This window comes from Phalangium opilio, unplaced genomic scaffold, assembly GCF_054372755.1.
Source record: "Phalangium opilio isolate 3A_F unplaced genomic scaffold, DU_Popi_V2 ptg000217l_1, whole genome shotgun sequence".
Lineage (NCBI taxonomy): Eukaryota > Metazoa > Arthropoda > Arachnida > Opiliones > Phalangiidae > Phalangium > Phalangium opilio.
The window spans coordinates 4,907,526-4,925,977 of record NW_028324218.1 but is presented as its reverse complement, the minus strand read 5'-3'; the positions used below and the strand labels follow the sequence as shown (position 1 = coordinate 4,925,977).

Here is an 18,452-nt window from a genome sequence, read left to right as displayed (position 1 = left end):
TATTTGAATTATTGAATATTTATGATAATTTTGATATCGAGAGTGGTGAAATTTAATGTATTAAGTAAGCAATTGCTTGTTATGAAGTGACATAGATGAACGTCATAGATTCGAGGAGGTAAAGCGAGGGAGGCCTGGTTGATGAGTGAGGTGGCGCTGCTGTCAAATTTGGGCTTAGTAATGCGGACTAAATAGGACCTAGATGGAATTAAGTCCTAGCTGCAAAATTAATTAACCACCACCGAAGTGTACTTAGGACTTCAATTGAATTCTCGCTTCCGTCGTTCTCCTTCTCGAACTAGTTATCTCGAGAACTGTAAGTCTCTCAGTAGCATTACGAATCGTATAGGTAGTGCATATCATACTTATCATGTAACATTTCTTATAAACTTATGTTTTAATCAATAATTTTGAATAATCAAGTTCTTTGACCTTCAATATGTATGCCAAAAATAATCTCCGATATAAATATCTATAAAAAGAAATCAGATTTATTCGTTAACTATAAAAGAAATAAAGAAAAAAAACCTTATTCAATATCAAATTCCTTTTGTAATAAGGAATTTAAGGATATGAAGTAAACCGTAACAAAGAGGCAGAAAATTGAAAATGAAGCTGCAGTATGACCCTTAAAATTAAGTATTTTATATAAAGATTACGTACGTCCAATTGATTTTTATTATTTTTTATCCGTGGCACGTATCTTTATAAGCAGCTTTACCCGTAGCAAGAAGCGATATCTAATTTACTAGGGAGAAGGTATAAATTCGTTCATCCACATTTCTAGCAGCTTTATCTCCAGTCCAAACGTAGACTTGTCCGGAGTTAATCCCCGCCGCCTCTAAATTACAACCAGCATCTCATTGGTTCTTGAAAACTCGTGCACGTCAGCGCGACGCGAATGAATGACGAAAATTACAGTCATATTTTCCGACTGAGGAGAGGCCTCCTTTTACGTCCCCCTTGTATTTTGAAAGGGGGACTGCAGGACTATGGCGCGCGAATACTTAGGCATCTTATACCTTCTCCCTAATAAACTAGATATCACTTCTTGCCCGTAGATTGTGAATGAATGAATGAATTAGAGAGAGGTTTAGGGTTAAATTTAGATATTTCTTTTCCGAAATTAACGGTACGCAACCATGCGGAACTATTAGAATTAGTAGTTTTTTGTATGTAGTGTGTATGTGTCAGTGCCATCTACAGAAGTGGCATTGGGTTATTCAAATATTTACGATTTATCTTTCATTTTACTTTTTTGTTGAAGGAAAGCGGTTTTTGTAGGATGTATTTCTAATAATGAATATTCGATTTGTGTAATTAAGCGGATGAGGAAATATCTCTCTGATGGATGGTATTTATGTACATGTCGTTAAATTATCTATGGTTAGAGGTACAGGGAAATCCTTTGAGTATGTTTATGTTATAGATTGACTTCTCCACTTTCAAATGCTACCTAATACGTGGAGTTATAACAATCAGGGTCCGAGTAATTAAGGAAAATGTTCATGAACAAACATTCTCTCCATAGGATTAACATTGACTTATTTACACGATATCTTTTAACTCTGGTTCTATAGGAGATACATTGAAGTCCTTTGGGTATGTTATAGCCCTATCTCTCCTCTTTCCAATAATACCTAATACTTGGGGTTACAACAATCAGGACCCGAGTAATTAAGCAAAAATGTTAATTAAGGTTCTCTCCATTGGATTAATTTGTGATTATTTGCAGGACTCCATTTAACTCTGGTTCTATATGAGATGCGAGGCAGTCCTTTGGGTATGTTTTAGCCCTATTTCTCCTCTTTCCAACGGTACTAATTTCTTGGGGTTTCAACAATCAGGGTCCGAGTAATTAAGCAAAATGTTAATTAACGTTCTCTCTATGATTAACTTGTGATTATTTGCAGGACTCCATTTAACTCTGGTTCTATATGAGATACGAGGCAGTCCTTTGTTTATGTTATAGCCCTTTTTCTCCTCTTTCCAACGGTACTAATTTCTTGGGGTTACAACAATTAGGGCCCTTGTAATTAAGCGAAACGCTCATAAACATCATCTATATAGGATTACCATAGACTTATTTAAACGATATCTTTTAACTCTGGTTCTATAAGAGATACAGACTAGTCCTTTGACTATGTTATAGCCCTATTTCTCGTCTTTCCAAAGATACCTAATACTTGGGGTTAAAACAATCAGGCCTCGAGTAATTATGTAAATTAACAAAAGGTAGCTAAGCTTTAGTATAAAAACTAAAAAATGCAGCTCGAACCCTTTTTTTAAAAAGACTAGACTATTTTGATATTGTTGTTGTTTACGAGCTTGTTATAAAACTTGTCATGTTTTGACAGTTACGTAAATAGTGTGTGTTCCGAATTAAGTAGTTTAAAAGTTATTTTAACGCGTCTAGTTTCGTATATTGTAAACAATAGCATGATAAGTTGAGCGTGAAGGGTACAATTATCTTTGATATATTAGGACAATTTTACGCTTCAAAGGACAACGAAATTCCCTTTCGATTATGGAACGTTGTTGTTGTGGTATCATAATCATCTTGCTTATGGTTTCTTTATTATCTTTTACAACGATTTGTTATCTTGGTTGGTACAATAACCGAATTTTGGGTCAATTAGAATATTTTGGATTTTGAACTAACTCCTGGGATTGTTTAAAAATATTTTATTATTTGGAAAATCATATAATATTGGTTTGGGTAAAGTTAAGCCTATTTTAGAAGTGGTATCTAAGCCTAATTTGAATTGTAATAGGCTTAATGAGACAAATGTGGAGTTGTAACTCTTTACGCAGTTTTTATACTTTAAATTCATCTAATTCTACCCGAAATTTTGGCTAATATGTTTAGATTCTTATATTTAATAAAAATATAACGTTATTTATAAATTTGTCAGTAAATTAAGCCTTTGAAAGTAAGTTTCGAACTCGAAACAAAACTTGTCATCGATTATCGGTGTTTGAATTTTCCGCGGTTTGAATAAAAGAACTGAACTGAACCTGATTTATAGAGTCAGAAATAGAAGCCTGAAGAAAATGGCCGCACTCATTGGACGCCGTCTGCTACGCGATTCGGCGAAATTATCAAATATTTTTAGTAAATTGACATTAAATGGTAAATATTATATTGAATTAGTGGTTTATAAACGTAATTTAAGTGTTTAATCATTGGTTTTATTACAGGTATTGAAAATACCTCGAATATAAATAAATATAAAATTGCCCTACCCACTTTAGGCCTAAATTTTGAACACAAAAATGGTCTTAGAACCCGAGCATTCACTGAAAATAACGAAAACCCGAAATTAGGTAAAGATTTCAGCACGAATGCGTTACCGAAATTGCAAAACGATGCTTCAAGTAAGGAAAAAGAAGCATTAATATCCCAAGCTGTTGTTGACAACATCAATAAACAAATCATTGAAAAGTCACATGGCAGATTATTTGCCATTGTGCAAATAGCTGGAAAACAGTTTAAAGTCACAGATGATGACTTAATAATTGTTCAGAGCCATATTGCGCCTGATGTTGGTGAAAGAATTCGTTTAGAGAAGGTTTTATTGTTGGGATCAAAGGATTTCACGTTAATTGGAAGGCCAATGCTTAATAAGGATGTTGTTAGAATTGAAGCCACTGTTTTTGAAAAGACACTCTCACATTTGAAAACGCATTTTCGCTTTAAAAAGAGGAAAAATTATAGAAGAATGCATAGTAAGTTTGGTTTATAAAGGAATATTTAGGTTGGTTTTAATTGAATTGTTTATTTCCAGATAGAAAATCCCCATACACAATGTTAAGAATTAACACAATAGAGTTGACAGGTTTAGTCAATGAATCAAAAGATGTTGAAGGCCTTGATGATGTTTTGCTTTGAATTTTTGTAGCTTTATAATGAAATAAATTGGTGATTAGTCGGAATTAGTGTCTATTTATTTATTAGATTATGTTCAGCCCTGAATTACGCTTTTCTCCAATTGTATATATACTCCTTGGTGTGAAAATGTCTAAGCAGACGACAAAAATGGGGAGCAAGACAGGGCCGGAAATAAGAAAAATTTCTTATAGGACATGTGTCCAGTGACCCCCCCCCCGGTTTGACTGGAAAATTTATAGGACATTGTCCACTGGAGTGTGCAAAAATAGTGTTGCATCTTCATAGTCAAGCTAACAAAACTTTGAAAAATTTATTGGTCAAACTGTCCAGTGACCCCCTTAGTTTTTAAAAAATTTATGGGACATTTTAAAATTTTATTGGACAATGTCCAGTGTCCTGTGCTTATTTCCGGCCCTGGAGCAAGATGACGATGGAGAGAGAAAATGAAGGAATAACTAAGAAAATTGGAGTTCTGTCTCATATAAACAGCATAATAAGGCTAATTATCATATTAGACCATTTTTAATCTAATAAATCAGTGAAAAGGCGGAATTAGTGTCCATTTATTTATGGGAATATGTTCAGCCCTGTACAAAGTTTTCTATTGTATATATGCTCCTTGGCCAAGGCGGGCGTATTCGGCGTTGGGATTTTACGGTTTACCGTTCTAGCTACCTCTCTCGTCTAGCTCTTTTCATTGACGTCATACGTGGGCGCCAAAGCATACGCGAGCTGTCTTATGCGAGATATAAAGTTTGTATGTCCGGAAAAATGAGAACGACGTTAAAGGCCTCTGTATATATTTAGAGAATACATGTAGGTCTGTTTGTATTCAAAATAGCTATATTTAATAATGTTCATAGTTATTTAGGATAATTATAATGTAGTTAAATGTACCCATAATAGACCTACATTTAAAAGGAAAAGACCAAGTAATGTGTAACAAATTTTATTTTAAGTAGTGATTTTTTATACTTTTAGAACCTTGTAAAATATTGAAACAATTGGATTTGTAAAACCCTACCATAAGCCGACCCTACATTAAATTTATAGTTCAAGACATAAATATTTACCTTTCAAAAAGAATTAGTTTGAAAGCCATGAAAGCATGAAAGGCGAAGCGCAACGCGCCGTTACCGCCGAAGATTTGAATTTCTATCGCATGATCGGCCTCGCCCTAAACCGTTGAAAGTTAGGTAGGGGTGAAGAAGAAATGGGGTAAACAATTTTCAGAGTAGAGAGAGACGCGAGGAGAGACGTTTTCTCTCTGGAAGCAGCTAACGCGGATACTTGTTTCTTGCCCACGTAAGACGTCATAGTAAGGGAAAAAATTACTAGAGCCCCCCTACTACAAAAAGGAGAATCTCCCGCTTACCACCCCTGAAGGATGCTCCGACCTAATAATGCGAAGCGGTATACAGACCTTGCTCCTTGGCAGTCTGGGAAATAGCACACTTCCTCTGGCCCAAAACCAGTTTATTAATTGCTTGGACTAGTTTTTTAATTCAAGAAGTGGGGGTTACTGGTCCTCAGGACCAGTTTATTAATTGCAAATCTGTAGGAGAACAAAGGCTGGGACCAGTCCGGAGACCAGTTAATTATTTCGGGGACTAGGGGGGTCACTGGTCTCAAGGACCAGTTTTAAAAATATCCTTATTTCCCAGACTGCTCCTTGGCGGTGTGAAAATGTCTAAGCAGACGACAAAAATGGGGAGCAAGATGACGATGGAGAGAGAAGATGAAGGAATAATTAAGAAAATTGGAGTCACAGCTCATATAAAACAGCAGTTAAAAGTCTTATTATCATTTTAGATAATTTTTAATCTAATAAATCCGTGAAAAGTGGGAATTAGTGTTCATTTATTTAGGAGAATATGTTCAGCCCTGCACTACGCTATATACTCAGGGCCGGAAATAAGCACAGGACACTGGACATTGTCCAATAAAATTTTAAAATGTCCCATAAATTTTTTAAAAACTAAGGGGGTCACTGGACAGTTTGACCAATAAATTTTTCAAAGTTTTGTTAGCTTGACTATGAAGATGCAACACTATTTTTGCACACTCCAGTGGACAATGTCCTATAAATTTTCCAGTCAAACCGGGGGTCACTGGACACATGTCCTATAAGAAATTTTTCTTATTTCCGGCCCTGTATATACTCCTTGGCTAAGCAGACGACGAAAATGGCGAGTAAGAGAAAGCAAGATTTTGACGATGGAGAAGATGAAGGAATAATTAAGAAAAGTGGAGTTCCGGCTCATATAAAACAACAGGAAAAAAGGCTAATTATCATATTAGAAAAAGCCAATTTAGAAGCTGTTAAAGTAATTACCATAATAATATAATTTCATCCCTGAAGCTTGTATTGTGTTAAGCCTTGGACCCATGTGCTTCTGCCTTCTAATTCTTCCAGGTCGGGAAAAATTTTGAATTATTAAACTGTGATGACCACAAATCTCAATTAAAGAAATATAATAAAGACGTGTCGTTATGCAGACCAGATATAACACATCAAGTAAATTAATTTTAAATCAAAGTTTAACTATGATTAACTTAACAGGTCTTTTGTTAGTGTTTATTAATGCTATTAGACAGTCCATTAAATCGTGCTGGACTCCTCCAAGTGTATATACACACTGATAAAAACGTATTAATTGAAATTAATCCTCAAACAAGGATACCAAGAACATTTAAACGTTTTGCTGGTCTAATGGGCAAGTTTTAAATTAAATTAAATTATAATAATTAAAAATTATTTACTTATATTAAAATTAGTTTTAAATTATATTCACAGTACAATTATTACACAAACTAAGCATTAGAGCTGTAAATGGTCCGGGAAAACTTTTAAAAGTTATTAAAAATCCAGTTACCGATCATTTACCAGTTGGTTGTAAAAAGATCGGTACTTCATTCCATAGCAAGAAACTGGTTCGTGCCAAAGAATTGGTTCCATCAGATGAACCAATCGCGATTGTAGTTGGAGCCATGGCTCATGGAGCTGTAAGTACTTATGTCCTGTCATGTTGTCCGTATTTCATGACTCAATATGAAATAATGCAGGTCGATGCTCCTTATACTGAGGAAACAATATCGCTTAGCGAATATCCACTTTCCGCTGCTTTAACATGTACAAAATTGTGCTCTGAGTTTGAAGAAGCTTGGGGAATTCATTAAAATTAAAAATATTTTATGAAATACCGAGTTTTGTGTACATTTTTTTTGGTTATGTCCTATTTTTACGTAGCTTATTTCCAGCATTGATGGTTTTAGTTACTTAGTAGCAGACGACGGAAAAAAGGTTGATGCTCCTTATACTGAAGAAACAATATCACTTAGTGAATATCCGCTTTCTGCAGCTTTAACATGTACAAAATTGTGTTCTGAGTTTGAAGAAGCTTGGGGAATTCATTAAAATTAAAAATATTTTATGAAAAACCCAGTTTTGTGTACATTTTTTTTGGTTATGTCCTATTTTTACATGGCTTATTTCCAGCATTTATGATTGTAGTAGCAGACGACGGAAAAAAGGAAAATAAATATGGAGGTTTATGTAATCGAGTAGTAGAGGTTAATGAATATCCACTTTCCGCAGCTTTAACATGTACAAAATTGTGCTCTGAGTTTGAAGAAGCTTGGGGAATTCATTAAAATTAAAAATATTTTATGAAAAACCCAGTTTTGTGTACATTTATTTTTTGTTATGTCCTATTTAAATGGCTTATTTCCAGCATTTATGGTTTTAGTAGCAGACGACGGAAAAAAGGAAAATAAATATGGAGGTTTAGGTAATCGAGTAGTAGAGGTTTTAGAGATGACTTCCTTAAAATTAGACGATTTACCTGTAGAAATATTAGAAAATATACTTTCTTTTCCATTTATAACCGAAAAGGATTTATGTAAAGTGTCTTTAGTCTGTATTAAGTTTAAAGAAACTTGTAATAGTAACGAGTTATGGCGGAAGAAGTTTCAGCAAAAGTGAGTGCTAAGCCTTGGTCTTTCCGATTTGATTTTAACTTAACGTAATTTTGTTTTAATTATATCTTAACACTTAAATTTAATTACAGGTGGCCTGATTTGAAACGATTATATCTTAAAGGACTTACTTACGATTGGAAAAATGAGTTTATGCAATGCTATATATGCGGAGAAATTATGTACAGGAAAGTTTCACAGATGTCTAGTCAGTTTTATAAACAAGATGAGATGTCACACGAAACATTTGCTCATTTTGAAACGATAACGGATCATCCTTTGGCGTATTATTTCTCTATTCAGGAGTTGGAACGAATATTGCATTCAGGAGATAAGTAAGTTTGGTGTCTATTAATGGCCTATTTATATTTGTTAGGCCTAACTTTCAAGCATTAGTTTGATTAGGGTTAGGGTAAGGTAACTAAGGTTATAATCCACCTTATTCCCTATCACTGGAAGTTAGGCTTATCTGGGAGTTAGGCTTATCTGGGAGTTGGGCTTATCTGGGAGTTGGGCTTATTTGGAAGTTGGGCTTATTTGGAAGTTGGGCTTATTTGGAAGTTGGGCTTATCTGGAAGTTGGGATTATCTGGAAGGTTGGGATTATCTGGAAGGTTGGGCTTATCTGGAAGGTTGGGCTTATCTGGAAGGTTGGGATTATCTGGAAGGTTGGGCTTATCTGGAAGGTTGGGATTATCTGGAAGGTTGGGCTTTTCTGGAAGGTTGGGATTATCTGGAAGTTGGGCTTTTCTGGAAGTTGGGCTTTTCTGGAAGTTGGGCTTTTCTGGGAGTTGGGCTTGTCTGGGAGTTGGGCTTGTCTGGGAGTTGGGCTTGTCTGGGAGTTGGGCTTGTCTGGGAGTTGGGCTTGTCTGGGAGTTGGGCTTTTCTGGAAGTTGGGCTTTTCTGGAAGTTGGGCTTTTCTGGAAGTTGGGCTTTTCTGGAAGTTGGGCTTTTCTGGAAGTTGGGCTTTTCTGGAAGTTGGGCTTTTCTGGAAGTTGGGCTTTTCTGGAAGTTGGGCTTTTCTGGAAGTTGGGCTTTTCTGGAAGTTGGGCTTTTCTGGAAGTTGGGCTTTTCTGGAAGTTGGGCTTATCAGGCTCATCTGGAAGTTAGGCTTATCTCGGGATATTGGCGTCTGTCGTCTGCTGCTGTACATATTTTAGGCCTTTGTAGCAGGAGTGGATAGGGAATAAGACTAATTGGAACACTTTCTGTTCATTTTATTGTTTAGAAATGAATATCTAACGGATAAATACTATGCCATGAGAGTTTTGCGTCATTTAAAGCATCAGCATTTGAAAGAGGAATGGATGAAATTTCTATCATTGCCTGAAAATCAACAGTTATTGGAAACGGGAGCCGTGCTTTTAGCTCAATGGTGTCAACCATCGGAACCCATTTCTAGTGATGAAATAGCGGCGGAATTAACTAATCTGGCTAAAGATGTACAAGATTACATTAGAGTTAACCATCCCAAGCATCCTGTGGTCAATCATATAATTAAAAATCCTGGTAAGTTTAATTAATATTAAGCCTAAAACTAATTAATTCAATTAAAAATGGTATTCCGAAGTATTGAAGTTTTAAATTAAAATTAAGTAAATTAAATTAAATCAAGTTTAATTTAATTTACTTATCAGAAACGGCTCTAACTCAATCAATTTGGAGTACTGATGAGTGTCAGACTGTTCTTTTGTCCATGAATGAAATTATGTTTCAAAGGCATAAGTTTGTTGGCAATAGAGATGATTATTACAATGCTTCAAATTCCTACATAAATGAAGTTTTGCAACACAAACGCGGAATCCCTATCACTCTGTGTCTTGTTTATGGTGCTATTGCCCATCGGTTGGGTGTTCAGTGCCTACCTGTCAACTGTCCTGGTCATTTTTTGCTAAAGTGGCTTTCTCATCCACAGTAAGTAATAGTATTAAGCTTACTAAGCCTTGGTGTTGCGCTTTAATTGAGCCAAAATCCTAAGCCTTGGCGTTGCCCTTTAATTGAGCCAAAATCCTAAGCCTTGGCGTTGCCCTTTAATTAAGCCAAAATCCTAAGCCTTGGCGTTGCCGCGTTAATTAAGGCCAAAATCCTAAGCCTTGGCGTTGCCGCGTTAATTAAGGCCAAAATCCTAAGCCTTGGCGTTGCCGCGTTAATTAAGCCAAAATCCTAAGCCTTGGCGTTGCCGCGTTAATTAAGCCAAAATCCTAAGCCTTGGCGTTGCCGCGTTAATTAAGCCAAAATCCTAAGCCTTGGCGTTGCCGCGTTAATTAAGCCAAAATCCTAAGCCTTGGCGTTGCCGCGTTAATTAAGCCAAAATCCTAAGCCTTGGCGTTGCCGCGTTAATTAATTAAGGCCAAAATCCAAAGCCTTGACAAGGACAATTTAAGCTAAAATCCTAAGCCTAGGACATGACAATGTCCAGTCCAGTGTCCTGTTATTTCCAGCCCTGGTTACCACAACCATAGCCCACCCACTCACAGACGTGATCGAGTTAGCTGTGGCCAAAAAAATCCCTCTCCCCATAAATGTCCAGTGTCCTATTCTCATTTCCGGCCCTGGTTACTCAAACCATGGCTCACCCACTCACGGACGTGATCGAGTTTGCTATGACAAAACAAAATCGCTCTCCCCATAAATGGCTGCTGTCCAGTCGACTGTCCTATTCTTATTTCCGGCCCTGGTTACTCCAACCATGGCTCACCCACTCCCGGACGTGATCGAGTTTGCTATGACAAAATAAAACCCCCTCCCCAGGGCCGGAAATAAGAAAAAATTCTTATAGGACATGCGTCCAGTGACCCCCTGTTTGACTTGAAAATTTATAGGACATTGTCCACTGGAGTGTGAAAAATAGTGTCGGATCTCCATAGTCAAGCTATCAAAACTTCGGAAAATTTATTGGTCAAACTGTCCAGTGACCCCCTTAGTTTTCAAAAAAATTATGGGACATTTTAAAATTTTATTGGACAATGTCCAGTGTCCTGTGCTTATTTCCGGCCCTGCCCCTCCCCATAAATGGCTGTGGTCCAGTCGACTGTCCTATTCTTATTTCCGGCCCTGGTTACTCCAACCTTGCTCACCCACTCACGGACGTGATCGAGTTTGCTATGACAAAATAAAATCCCTCTGCCCATAAATGGCTGCGATCCATTCCAGTGTCCTATTCTTATTTCCGGCCCTGTTTACTAAAACAACGGCCCACTCGCTCAGGCATGTGATCGCGTTAGCCATGACAAAACAAAATTCCTCTTCCCAAAAAATGGCGGCCTATCACGTGATCATATTTTTCCCGCTGAAAACGCCATAACCCTAAGCCTTGGCTTTCCCGCGTTGATAATTATGAAGCGAAAATCGTAAGCCTTGGCGGTTGTTAATTCAATTGAAGCTTGCCATCACCTCACAACTACACATTTATCGACGTATTTGGAGAAGGGAAATTTATGGGAACTGAAAGTTGCCATAATTCAGTGCCTGGTCACCCTAACACCGGTCCCTCAAAGTGCAAACCCCCCGCGACCAAACCCGTTCAAGTCTTTCATCGAATGTGTTGGAATTTGGTTGAAGTTGGGAGACAAAGGGAAAGAATCGGAGACGGAATCATGTTCCTACAGAACATCTTAGAACTCTTATCACTACTAAATCCTGATGGTGTCGAACATAAGTTGTTGCTGGCCAGAGTTTACCTTCATTTGAATGTCAATCTGAAAGATGTCATTGTTATCTTGCAAGAAATTGAACAAAGAGATCCCGCCTCTCAAGGAATTGTTAATTATATGCAAAGAGCAGCTAGGAGTCAATTGGCGTCGCTGGATGCCAAGATGAAGATACCAATGGTAAGAGGACTTCGTTTTTATCTTTAACTTATCATTTTCATATCATTTTTAAATTAAAAGTAGATGTAGATCACGTGATATAACTGATTATACTTTAATTTAAAAGATCGGCTGCTTTTTCTAAATATAAAACGGAATTAATATTAAAATTAATCAGTAAAATTAATTATCTCTTATTACAATATCTGAACATGGATAGATTTAGTTTTAGAAGTAGGAATGGAGAACAGAGTAATCTGGGCGCGCGCGTCAAAATCCCGGACGGACCCCCTTCCACGGGACGGGGAAAGGGGGGTATGAAAGAAGCTAGGCGGGTCATAGCGATAGAGGTAAAAAGGAATTACGTCACTATTTTTCGCCGTCCCCGTCAGCAACGTCATCAAAACGTAGGGTTTAAGTGAGCAACCAATAAGATAATTTAAACTTTTCGTTACGCGTTGGTTGGAGGGAGGGGCTCTATAATATGGGCGCCCGTCAAAGTCCCGGACCCCGTTCCACGGGACGGAGGGGGGGAGGGTATGAAAGAAGCTAGGCGGGTCATAGCGATAGAGGTAAATAGGAATTACGTCACTATTTTTCGCCGTCCCCGTCAGCAACGTCATCAAAACGTAGTTTAAGTGAGCAGCCAATAAGATAATTTAAACTTTTCGTTACGTGTTGGTTGGAGGGGGGGGGGGCTCTATACTGGGTGGTCTATGAGTGGGAATAACTGAAGTAAATACTAACCGTTCCGTTCTCCATTCCTACTTCTAAAATTAAATCTATCCCTGATAATAATTAGTACATTTAATTAGTCTTAAAAATAATCAAGGTTTATTTAGTAATTTATGTTAAAGCTAATGGTTGGGCCCCCCAATATCTTTAATTTAGATTGTACCTAAGTACAGACACAAGAGTCCAAACGTTGAGTACGCTGTTGGCATGATCATGACTCATAAAAAGTACAACTATTCTTGCTTGATCTTTGGATGGGACCCCGTTTGTGCCGCCAGTCGTGATTGGATATTTCAAATGGGCGTCTATAATCTTCCCAATAAGGATAAACAACCGTTTTACAATGTTCTGGCTGAGGATGGATCGAACAGATACGCTGCTCAAGGTAGGACACATTTGTTTCATTATTTTTTAAACCTGCAGTTGCATGCTTGGTTGGTTTTGGTTTTTTGCAACTTTATGTTGTACCATTGGTCATTGTCGCGAGGTTTATTTGATCATTTGGGGTTGTACTGGTTAGAATTATCTTTGCAAAAGTTGCAATTGACTTACTTACCATAGAGTCATCTTCATACATTGGTTGTTTTTGGGCTTTTTGCAACTTAATGTTGTGTCATTGGTTGTACTATTAATATTGTTGCAAAAGTCGCAATTCACTTACTTACCATAGAGTCATCTTCATACATTGGTGGTTTTTGGGCTTTTTGCAACTTAATGTTGTGCCATTGGTCATTGTCGCGAGGTTTTTCTTATCATTTGGGGTTGTACTATTAATATTGTTGCAAAAGTCGCAATTCACTTACTTACCATAGAGTCATCTTCATACATTGGTGGTTTTTGGGCTTTTTGCAACATTATGTTGTGCCATTGATTGTCGCGAGGTTTTTCTTGTCATTTGGGGTTGTACTGGTTAGAATATTGTTTGCAAAAGTTGCAAGTAGCTCACTTACCATATAGTACTTACCATCTTCATGCATTGGTTATTTTTGGTTTTTTGCAACTTTATGTTGTTGCCCTTGGTAATTGTCGCGAAGTTCTTTGATCATTTGGGTTTAAACGTACTGGTATTGCTTGCGAAAGTCGCAAGTGGCTTACTTACCATAGAGTACTTACCATCTTCATACATTCGGTTGTTTTTGGTTTTTCGCAACACTATGTTGTACCATTGGTCATTTGGGTTTAAACGTACTGGTATTGCTTGCAAAAGTCGCAATTGGCTTACTTACCATCTTAATATATCGTTTGTTTTTGGTTTTTTGCAACTTTATGTTGTAACATTGGTTAAAGCTGTGGCATTTTTGCTCATATCGGTGTAGAGTATCGTTTGCAAATGGGGTCTAACTTGTACCATAGTCATTTCCATACACTGTCAATTTTGTCGCATAATTTGCATTTAGAATCACAATTCTTTCAAACCTCTAAATCACTTTTCAAAGAATTCTGTGAATCCTACTAGTAACACTAGTATTTAAAATAAATTTCCTTCGAACGTTTGCACTCAGTTCTTTCCTGAATCATGTTTACCGTCCCTAAACTACTTGCATTGAACTATTTTATTTGCATAAAATTATTGCATTTGCTATATAACACCACAAGTTGATGTTTGGTTGCTTGAAATTCATTCATTTGAATCACTTCATTAAAAAACGTTAAAAAACATCGGAAACTACGACCCAATATTGAAAGTATCAAAACTTATTTATTTTGACCATCAAATCGTGATCAGAAAATTTGGCATTTGCGACTGATCCGAAACCGTTGACTCACAGCGAAGTTGGAAAATTCTTCCAACACTATAAAGGCACCCATTATGTCCCTAATATTGAGAAAGCCATGGAATATCCCGAGGATGGCGAAACCAGAGATAATATTGTTCGAAGGATTTACCCCGACTTATGTTCGTCAACGCCGAGTGAGGAGCGATCTTGAATTGTAAATTATTATATCATTGCAAATTTGTGCTAAAGTTCAAACAAACTGTTCAAACAAAAAATGCGTTTTTCTTAAAATTATTACTCAAAAATGGTGGGGTTTTGTTGTATAAAGTGTGATGCTTCTTCGGAATTTTATTTGATATCTGAATCTTCAAGCAGTTCGCTGATTTATCAGGTGCAATTGCCAGGTACTAATGTGTTGTTGAATTTAATATCTGGTTCTTCAGGCATTAAGGCATATCGTTGGTTTAGGTTCAATTGCAGGATATTATTTGTGCTGTTGAATTTAATATCTGGTTCTTCAGGCATATCGTTTGTTTACGTTCAATTGCTAGATATTTGTGCTGTTGAATTTAATATCTGGTTCTTCAGGCATATCGTTGGTTTACGTTCAATTGCTAGATATTTGTGCTGTTGAATTTAATATCTGGTTCTTCAGGCATATCGTAGGTTTACGTTCAATTGCCAGATATTTGTGCTGTTGAAATTAATATCTGGTACTTCAGGTGCAATTGCCACATAGTATTTGAGCTGTTGAATTTAGTATCTGGTCTTCAGGCATATCGTTGATTTAGGTTCAATTGCAGGATATTATTTGTGCTGTTGAATTTAATATCTGGGTCTTCAAGCAAAGGTTTCTAGGTGCAATTGTTAGATATTCTGCTAAGATAAATTCTTCGATTTAACAGGTGCAATTGCTCGATGTTATTTGTGCAATTGAATTTAGTATCTGGCTCTTCAGGCATATCGTTGGTTTAGGTTCAATTGCCAGATATTATTTGTGCTGTTGGATTTAATATCTGGACTTCAAGGTGCAATTGCTACAAATTCTGTTAAGATGAATTCTTCGATTTAACAGGTGCAATCGCTCGATGTTATTTGTGCAATTGAATTTAGTATCTGGTTCTTCAGGCATATCGTTGGTTTTGGTTCAATTGCCAGAAACTACGTGTGATGTTGAATTTAATATCTGAATCTTCAAGCAAAGGTTTTTAGTTGCAATTGCTTGATATTCCGTGAACATAAAACATTGTTCATTAAGAAGCATCACACTTTAATTAAAATTACATCACTCATTGATGGTAATTAAACAAAATTTCCGAAGCCTTATGCAATAATTTTGTATTAAACAAAATAGATTTAAATTTTTTGTAAATAGCTTGCAGATTTTTTTCTTTCCTTTTTGAATCTTTAAAAACAAAATATTAATTATTATAATAATAATATATCAATTTAATAATTGCACTCTTTAAATGCGCCTAATTTCACAAAGGCTTAAATAAGAAATTAGGTGCAATCTAAGGTTGTAAAGGAATATAGATAGACTCATGGTAATGTATATGTATAGTTAAAAAGATTTTCTACTATAAAAATTATTTGAAAGAAAAACAAGGTGTTTGTTTTTTATTTTGAAAAATCGAATATTTATATTTTTTATTTTCAAAAATATTTTACATTGAAAGCATTAATTTTTTTTATTTATTTATTTTCGCGGACTTGAACTTGTGTGAATGAATTTAATTAAGCTTATATTATAATGCTTCCATGAATATCTAAACAAACGTAATTCATGGAAATTAAAAGGTATTATGAACAACAATGACAGTCTATGGTTTTGATGGTAATTTTAATTTTTAATTATTTTGTTCTAATTTTAATGGGGTATAACAACGGGACCCGATAACAGACTTAAACATTGAACTTCGTCGATGTAAAGAGTGTTGGTCTTTATACGAATTTCTTCTTCCAATGAACGTTTGTTTTGTAGCAAAACCCGTAACATTTCGCGAGCTTCAAACTCCTTTTGTTGAAGAATTGAAATTGCCTTTTCCAATTCTTTCACCTGCAATTAAAGAAAACAAATTCTGTTGTTACTTCCTTCTTTTATCCAAATTCTGAAACTGCTTAAACGTTACGTGGCAATTACCTCTTTCTCGAGCTCTATCAATGGCTGATCTCTGCAATTTTCCACATTAGGTCTTTGCCGTCTGGTTTGCAGCTTTTTTTGCGCCACACTTAACATTGGTATCTTATGCGACGCTGTGAATTTAATTTGACTTAATGTGTGGTCCACTTCGTTCATTTGTCTGGTGACTTTCGATAACCTCGTTTCGAACTCTTCTTTGGCCCTACGCGCCTCTTGAACTCTGACCTCCATGGACTTTGTTACTCGTTCGTGTTGTTGTTTGATGTCCGATGCTGTACGGTTTAAAATTTCGTCAACAACTGGGTACAGTTTTCGCGATCTTTTGATTTCCTCCTCGGCTTTCCTGATGTTCATGTTGGTATTACTCTCCCATTCTTCAACAGTTGATTCCCTGTTTTAAAGATAATTTCGTTGGACAAATTACAATTAAACATTTCAGCCAATTAAAATGCATGGTCTTACATACGGTACCTTGAGCCAGGTCCTATACTGTGTAGTCTAACTGGCTCTAATGAAGCTGTTAGTGGTTTGACAGCAGTAGCTCTCAAATCAACACCCAAGGCAACACCTTTATCGGCTACGTCTCTGTTAAGTTGTTTTATCGCGGCTTCGTTTAATCTGAGTTGTTCATTTATTTCTTCTATTGTATGTCGGATTATGTTTTGCGCGTCTTGAATAAGAGAGATTTCACGTTCTAATTGACGTTCTGGTTCGTCGTAGACGTGGTCTATTCCTTGTCTACTTTTTCTGTAAAATATACTGAGCTGTTTCAGAGGTATTGCGGCAGTTCGATCGAAATGGTTTTAAAATTAAAATGTCTACATGCAAGCAATAAACCTATCAAGTTATTCCCGATGTGTGGGCCAAGGGTTAACGTGTTTTGTTTTTTCAATATTTAACGGACAAATTTGGGTCAAAATTATGCATTGTCTGCTTCACAGTAAAGTATTTCAACTTCGAAGCAGACTACGCTTCATTTTGACCTATATTTCTCAGTTAAAAATAGTGCGTTAAGCCTTGTCACACGCATCGCGAATAACTTGGATTAGAAATTACGTTGACAAACGTTCTGACCTTTTTTGTTGACACTGTTGCGAAATATACAATGGTTGTTCGCAAGCGGTTAAGGCATCTTGTAGCTTGTGTTTGTAAATGTGTAGTTTGTCAACTTCGTCATTCAAAGCTTCGATTCTATTGGATATTTCTCTTTTCAAATTATTCACATCTTTAATTCGTTGATCTACAAAACAAAAACCATTTGCGATTTTATAAAATGCGAAATATGTATCAGATTATCCTTTACCAAATGCAAAATCGACTTCTTTCTTTTGCATCTCAGCATTTTCATCGCTAAGATGGCACATTTTTTTGCATTCCGATACTAAATTTTCCGCAGTTGAACATTTAGTATCCGCATTCTTTATGTTCAGTTCGTTTGTGTATTTCCAGTCGTGTTCAGTATAAAATGAACGATTGTTGTGCGCCATTTTGTTTCTGAAAAACTTAAATAAAATTAAAAAAAATGTAAATTTATTTTTATGGAAGTCATAATTTTATTCAGCGAGAAAAAATCTGATGTGACATCATAAAAATCAGTTAGGCTCAATTACTAGGTTAAAACGCCTTTTTCAATCTTCATTAATTACGTGCAGTCTAACCCCATCCATGGTCTAACCTATTTGATAATCAGCGCGTGTAGGACAGTTGACCCAGATTTGACCAAGCGAATCCCCTAACGCTAACCTTGGTAGCATCATAAGTTTATAAGATATGTTCCTTCCATAAGTTTGTTTCTGGTCATGAGAAACTGGAGGGCTTGTAATTTTGAAGTGAGTGTGTGAGTGAGGTAGGTCATAGATTCGAGAGGAGGTAAAGCGAGGGAGGCCTGGTGAGTGAGGGGGGCGCTGCTGTCAAAGGGGGCTTAGTAATGCAGACTAAATAGGACTTAGATGGAATTAGGTCCGAGCTGCAAAATTAATTAACCACGTGCACCGAGTGTACTTAGGACTTCAATTGACTCGCTTCCGTCGTTCTACTTCTCGAACTAGTTATCTCGAGCTGTAAGTCTCTCAGTAGCATTACGACAAAGTATAGGTAGTGCATTTCATACTTATGGTGAACATATCTTATAAACTTATGCTAGTAGAATTAATGCCCTACTGGACATTGAGGTCTGAA

At 36.4% G+C, this 18,452-nt stretch overlaps 4 protein-coding genes and 1 long non-coding RNA gene across 6 annotated transcripts in view; 4 read left to right on the top strand and 1 right to left on the bottom strand.

Annotated features, from left to right (window-relative positions):
• Nucleotides 1-1,855, top strand: part of LOC149615843 (uncharacterized) — a 101,893-nt gene extending 100,038 nt beyond the window's left edge. The window contains exons 4-5 of the long non-coding RNA XR_016375763.1: nucleotides 1,581-1,673; nucleotides 1,736-1,855. This is a non-coding gene — a long non-coding RNA (uncharacterized LOC149615843). The remainder of the gene's footprint in view (nucleotides 1-1,580; nucleotides 1,674-1,735) is intronic.
• Nucleotides 1,856-2,981: 1,126 nt separating this feature from the next.
• On the top strand, nucleotides 2,982-3,936 carry mRpL21 (mitochondrial ribosomal protein L21). The gene is made up of 3 exons (XM_089856784.1): nucleotides 2,982-3,133; nucleotides 3,202-3,729; nucleotides 3,789-3,936. The coding sequence occupies exons 1-3, from the start codon at nucleotides 3,055-3,057 to the stop codon at nucleotides 3,890-3,892; spliced, it is 711 nt and encodes a 236-aa protein (XP_089712910.1). The 5' UTR covers nucleotides 2,982-3,054; the 3' UTR covers nucleotides 3,893-3,936.
• A 2,118-nt stretch (nucleotides 3,937-6,054) lies between these two features.
• On the top strand, nucleotides 6,055-7,336 carry LOC149615841 (ribosomal RNA small subunit methyltransferase NEP1). Of its 2 annotated transcripts, none has more exons than XM_089857399.1 (5): nucleotides 6,055-6,219; nucleotides 6,309-6,410; nucleotides 6,468-6,609; nucleotides 6,690-6,898; nucleotides 7,197-7,336. In XM_089857399.1, exons 1-5 carry the CDS (start codon nucleotides 6,079-6,081, stop codon nucleotides 7,308-7,310), a joined length of 708 nt encoding a protein of 235 aa, XP_089713525.1. In that variant the 5' UTR covers nucleotides 6,055-6,078; the 3' UTR covers nucleotides 7,311-7,336. The 2 variants fall into 2 exon arrangements, with proteins under 2 accessions (XP_089713525.1, XP_089713524.1); XM_089857398.1 differs by lacking the exon at nucleotides 7,197-7,336 and adding an exon at nucleotides 6,959-7,099.
• Nucleotides 7,337-7,646: 310 nt separating this feature from the next.
• Nucleotides 7,647-15,739, top strand: LOC149615840 (F-box only protein 21-like). The gene is made up of 7 exons (XM_089857397.1): nucleotides 7,647-7,873; nucleotides 7,963-8,205; nucleotides 9,098-9,378; nucleotides 9,507-9,783; nucleotides 11,252-11,699; nucleotides 12,570-12,798; nucleotides 14,140-15,739. The coding sequence occupies exons 1-7, from the start codon at nucleotides 7,710-7,712 to the stop codon at nucleotides 14,340-14,342; spliced, it is 1,845 nt and encodes a 614-aa protein (XP_089713523.1). The 5' UTR covers nucleotides 7,647-7,709; the 3' UTR covers nucleotides 14,343-15,739.
• Nucleotides 15,740-15,960: 221 nt separating this feature from the next.
• On the bottom strand, nucleotides 15,961-17,764 carry LOC149615839 (tektin-1-like). The gene is made up of 5 exons (XM_089856098.1): nucleotides 17,578-17,764; nucleotides 17,349-17,514; nucleotides 16,746-17,021; nucleotides 16,275-16,665; nucleotides 15,961-16,190 (listed from the first exon to the last, which is right to left on the bottom strand). The coding sequence occupies exons 1-5, from the start codon at nucleotides 17,759-17,761 to the stop codon at nucleotides 16,002-16,004; spliced, it is 1,206 nt and encodes a 401-aa protein (XP_089712224.1). The 5' UTR covers nucleotides 17,762-17,764; the 3' UTR covers nucleotides 15,961-16,001.
• Nucleotides 17,765-18,452: the final 688 nt, after the last annotated feature.

Excerpts from the sequence above, each read along its gene's own strand:
- LOC149615841 (XM_089857399.1), top strand. The coding sequence starts at position 6,079 with ATGGCGAGTAAGAGAAAGCAAGATTTTGACGATGGAGAAGATGAAGGA. Across the intron at positions 6,411-6,467 it reads GACCAGATATAACACATCAA|TGTTTATTAATGCTATTAGA; the intron begins GTAAATTAATTT and ends GTCTTTTGTTAG. Across the intron at positions 6,610-6,689 it reads ACGTTTTGCTGGTCTAATGG|TACAATTATTACACAAACTA; the intron begins GCAAGTTTTAAA and ends TTATATTCACAG.
- LOC149615840 (XM_089857397.1), top strand. The coding sequence starts at position 7,710 with ATGACTTCCTTAAAATTAGACGATTTACCTGTAGAAATATTAGAAAAT. Across the intron at positions 7,874-7,962 it reads CGGAAGAAGTTTCAGCAAAA|GTGGCCTGATTTGAAACGAT; the intron begins GTGAGTGCTAAG and ends ATTTAATTACAG. Across the intron at positions 12,799-14,139 it reads GAACAGATACGCTGCTCAAG|AAAATTTGGCATTTGCGACT; the intron begins GTAGGACACATT and ends AATCGTGATCAG.
- LOC149615839 (XM_089856098.1), bottom strand. The coding sequence starts at position 17,761 with ATGGCGCACAACAATCGTTCATTTTATACTGAACACGACTGGAAATAC. Across the intron at positions 17,022-17,348 it reads CAACAGTGTCAACAAAAAAG|AAAAAGTAGACAAGGAATAG; the intron begins GTCAGAACGTTT and ends TATATTTTACAG. Across the intron at positions 16,191-16,274 it reads TGATAGAGCTCGAGAAAGAG|GTGAAAGAATTGGAAAAGGC; the intron begins GTAATTGCCACG and ends CTTTAATTGCAG.
- mRpL21 (XM_089856784.1), top strand. The coding sequence starts at position 3,055 with ATGGCCGCACTCATTGGACGCCGTCTGCTACGCGATTCGGCGAAATTA. Across the intron at positions 3,134-3,201 it reads TAGTAAATTGACATTAAATG|GTATTGAAAATACCTCGAAT; the intron begins GTAAATATTATA and ends GTTTTATTACAG. Across the intron at positions 3,730-3,788 it reads AAATTATAGAAGAATGCATA|ATAGAAAATCCCCATACACA; the intron begins GTAAGTTTGGTT and ends GTTTATTTCCAG.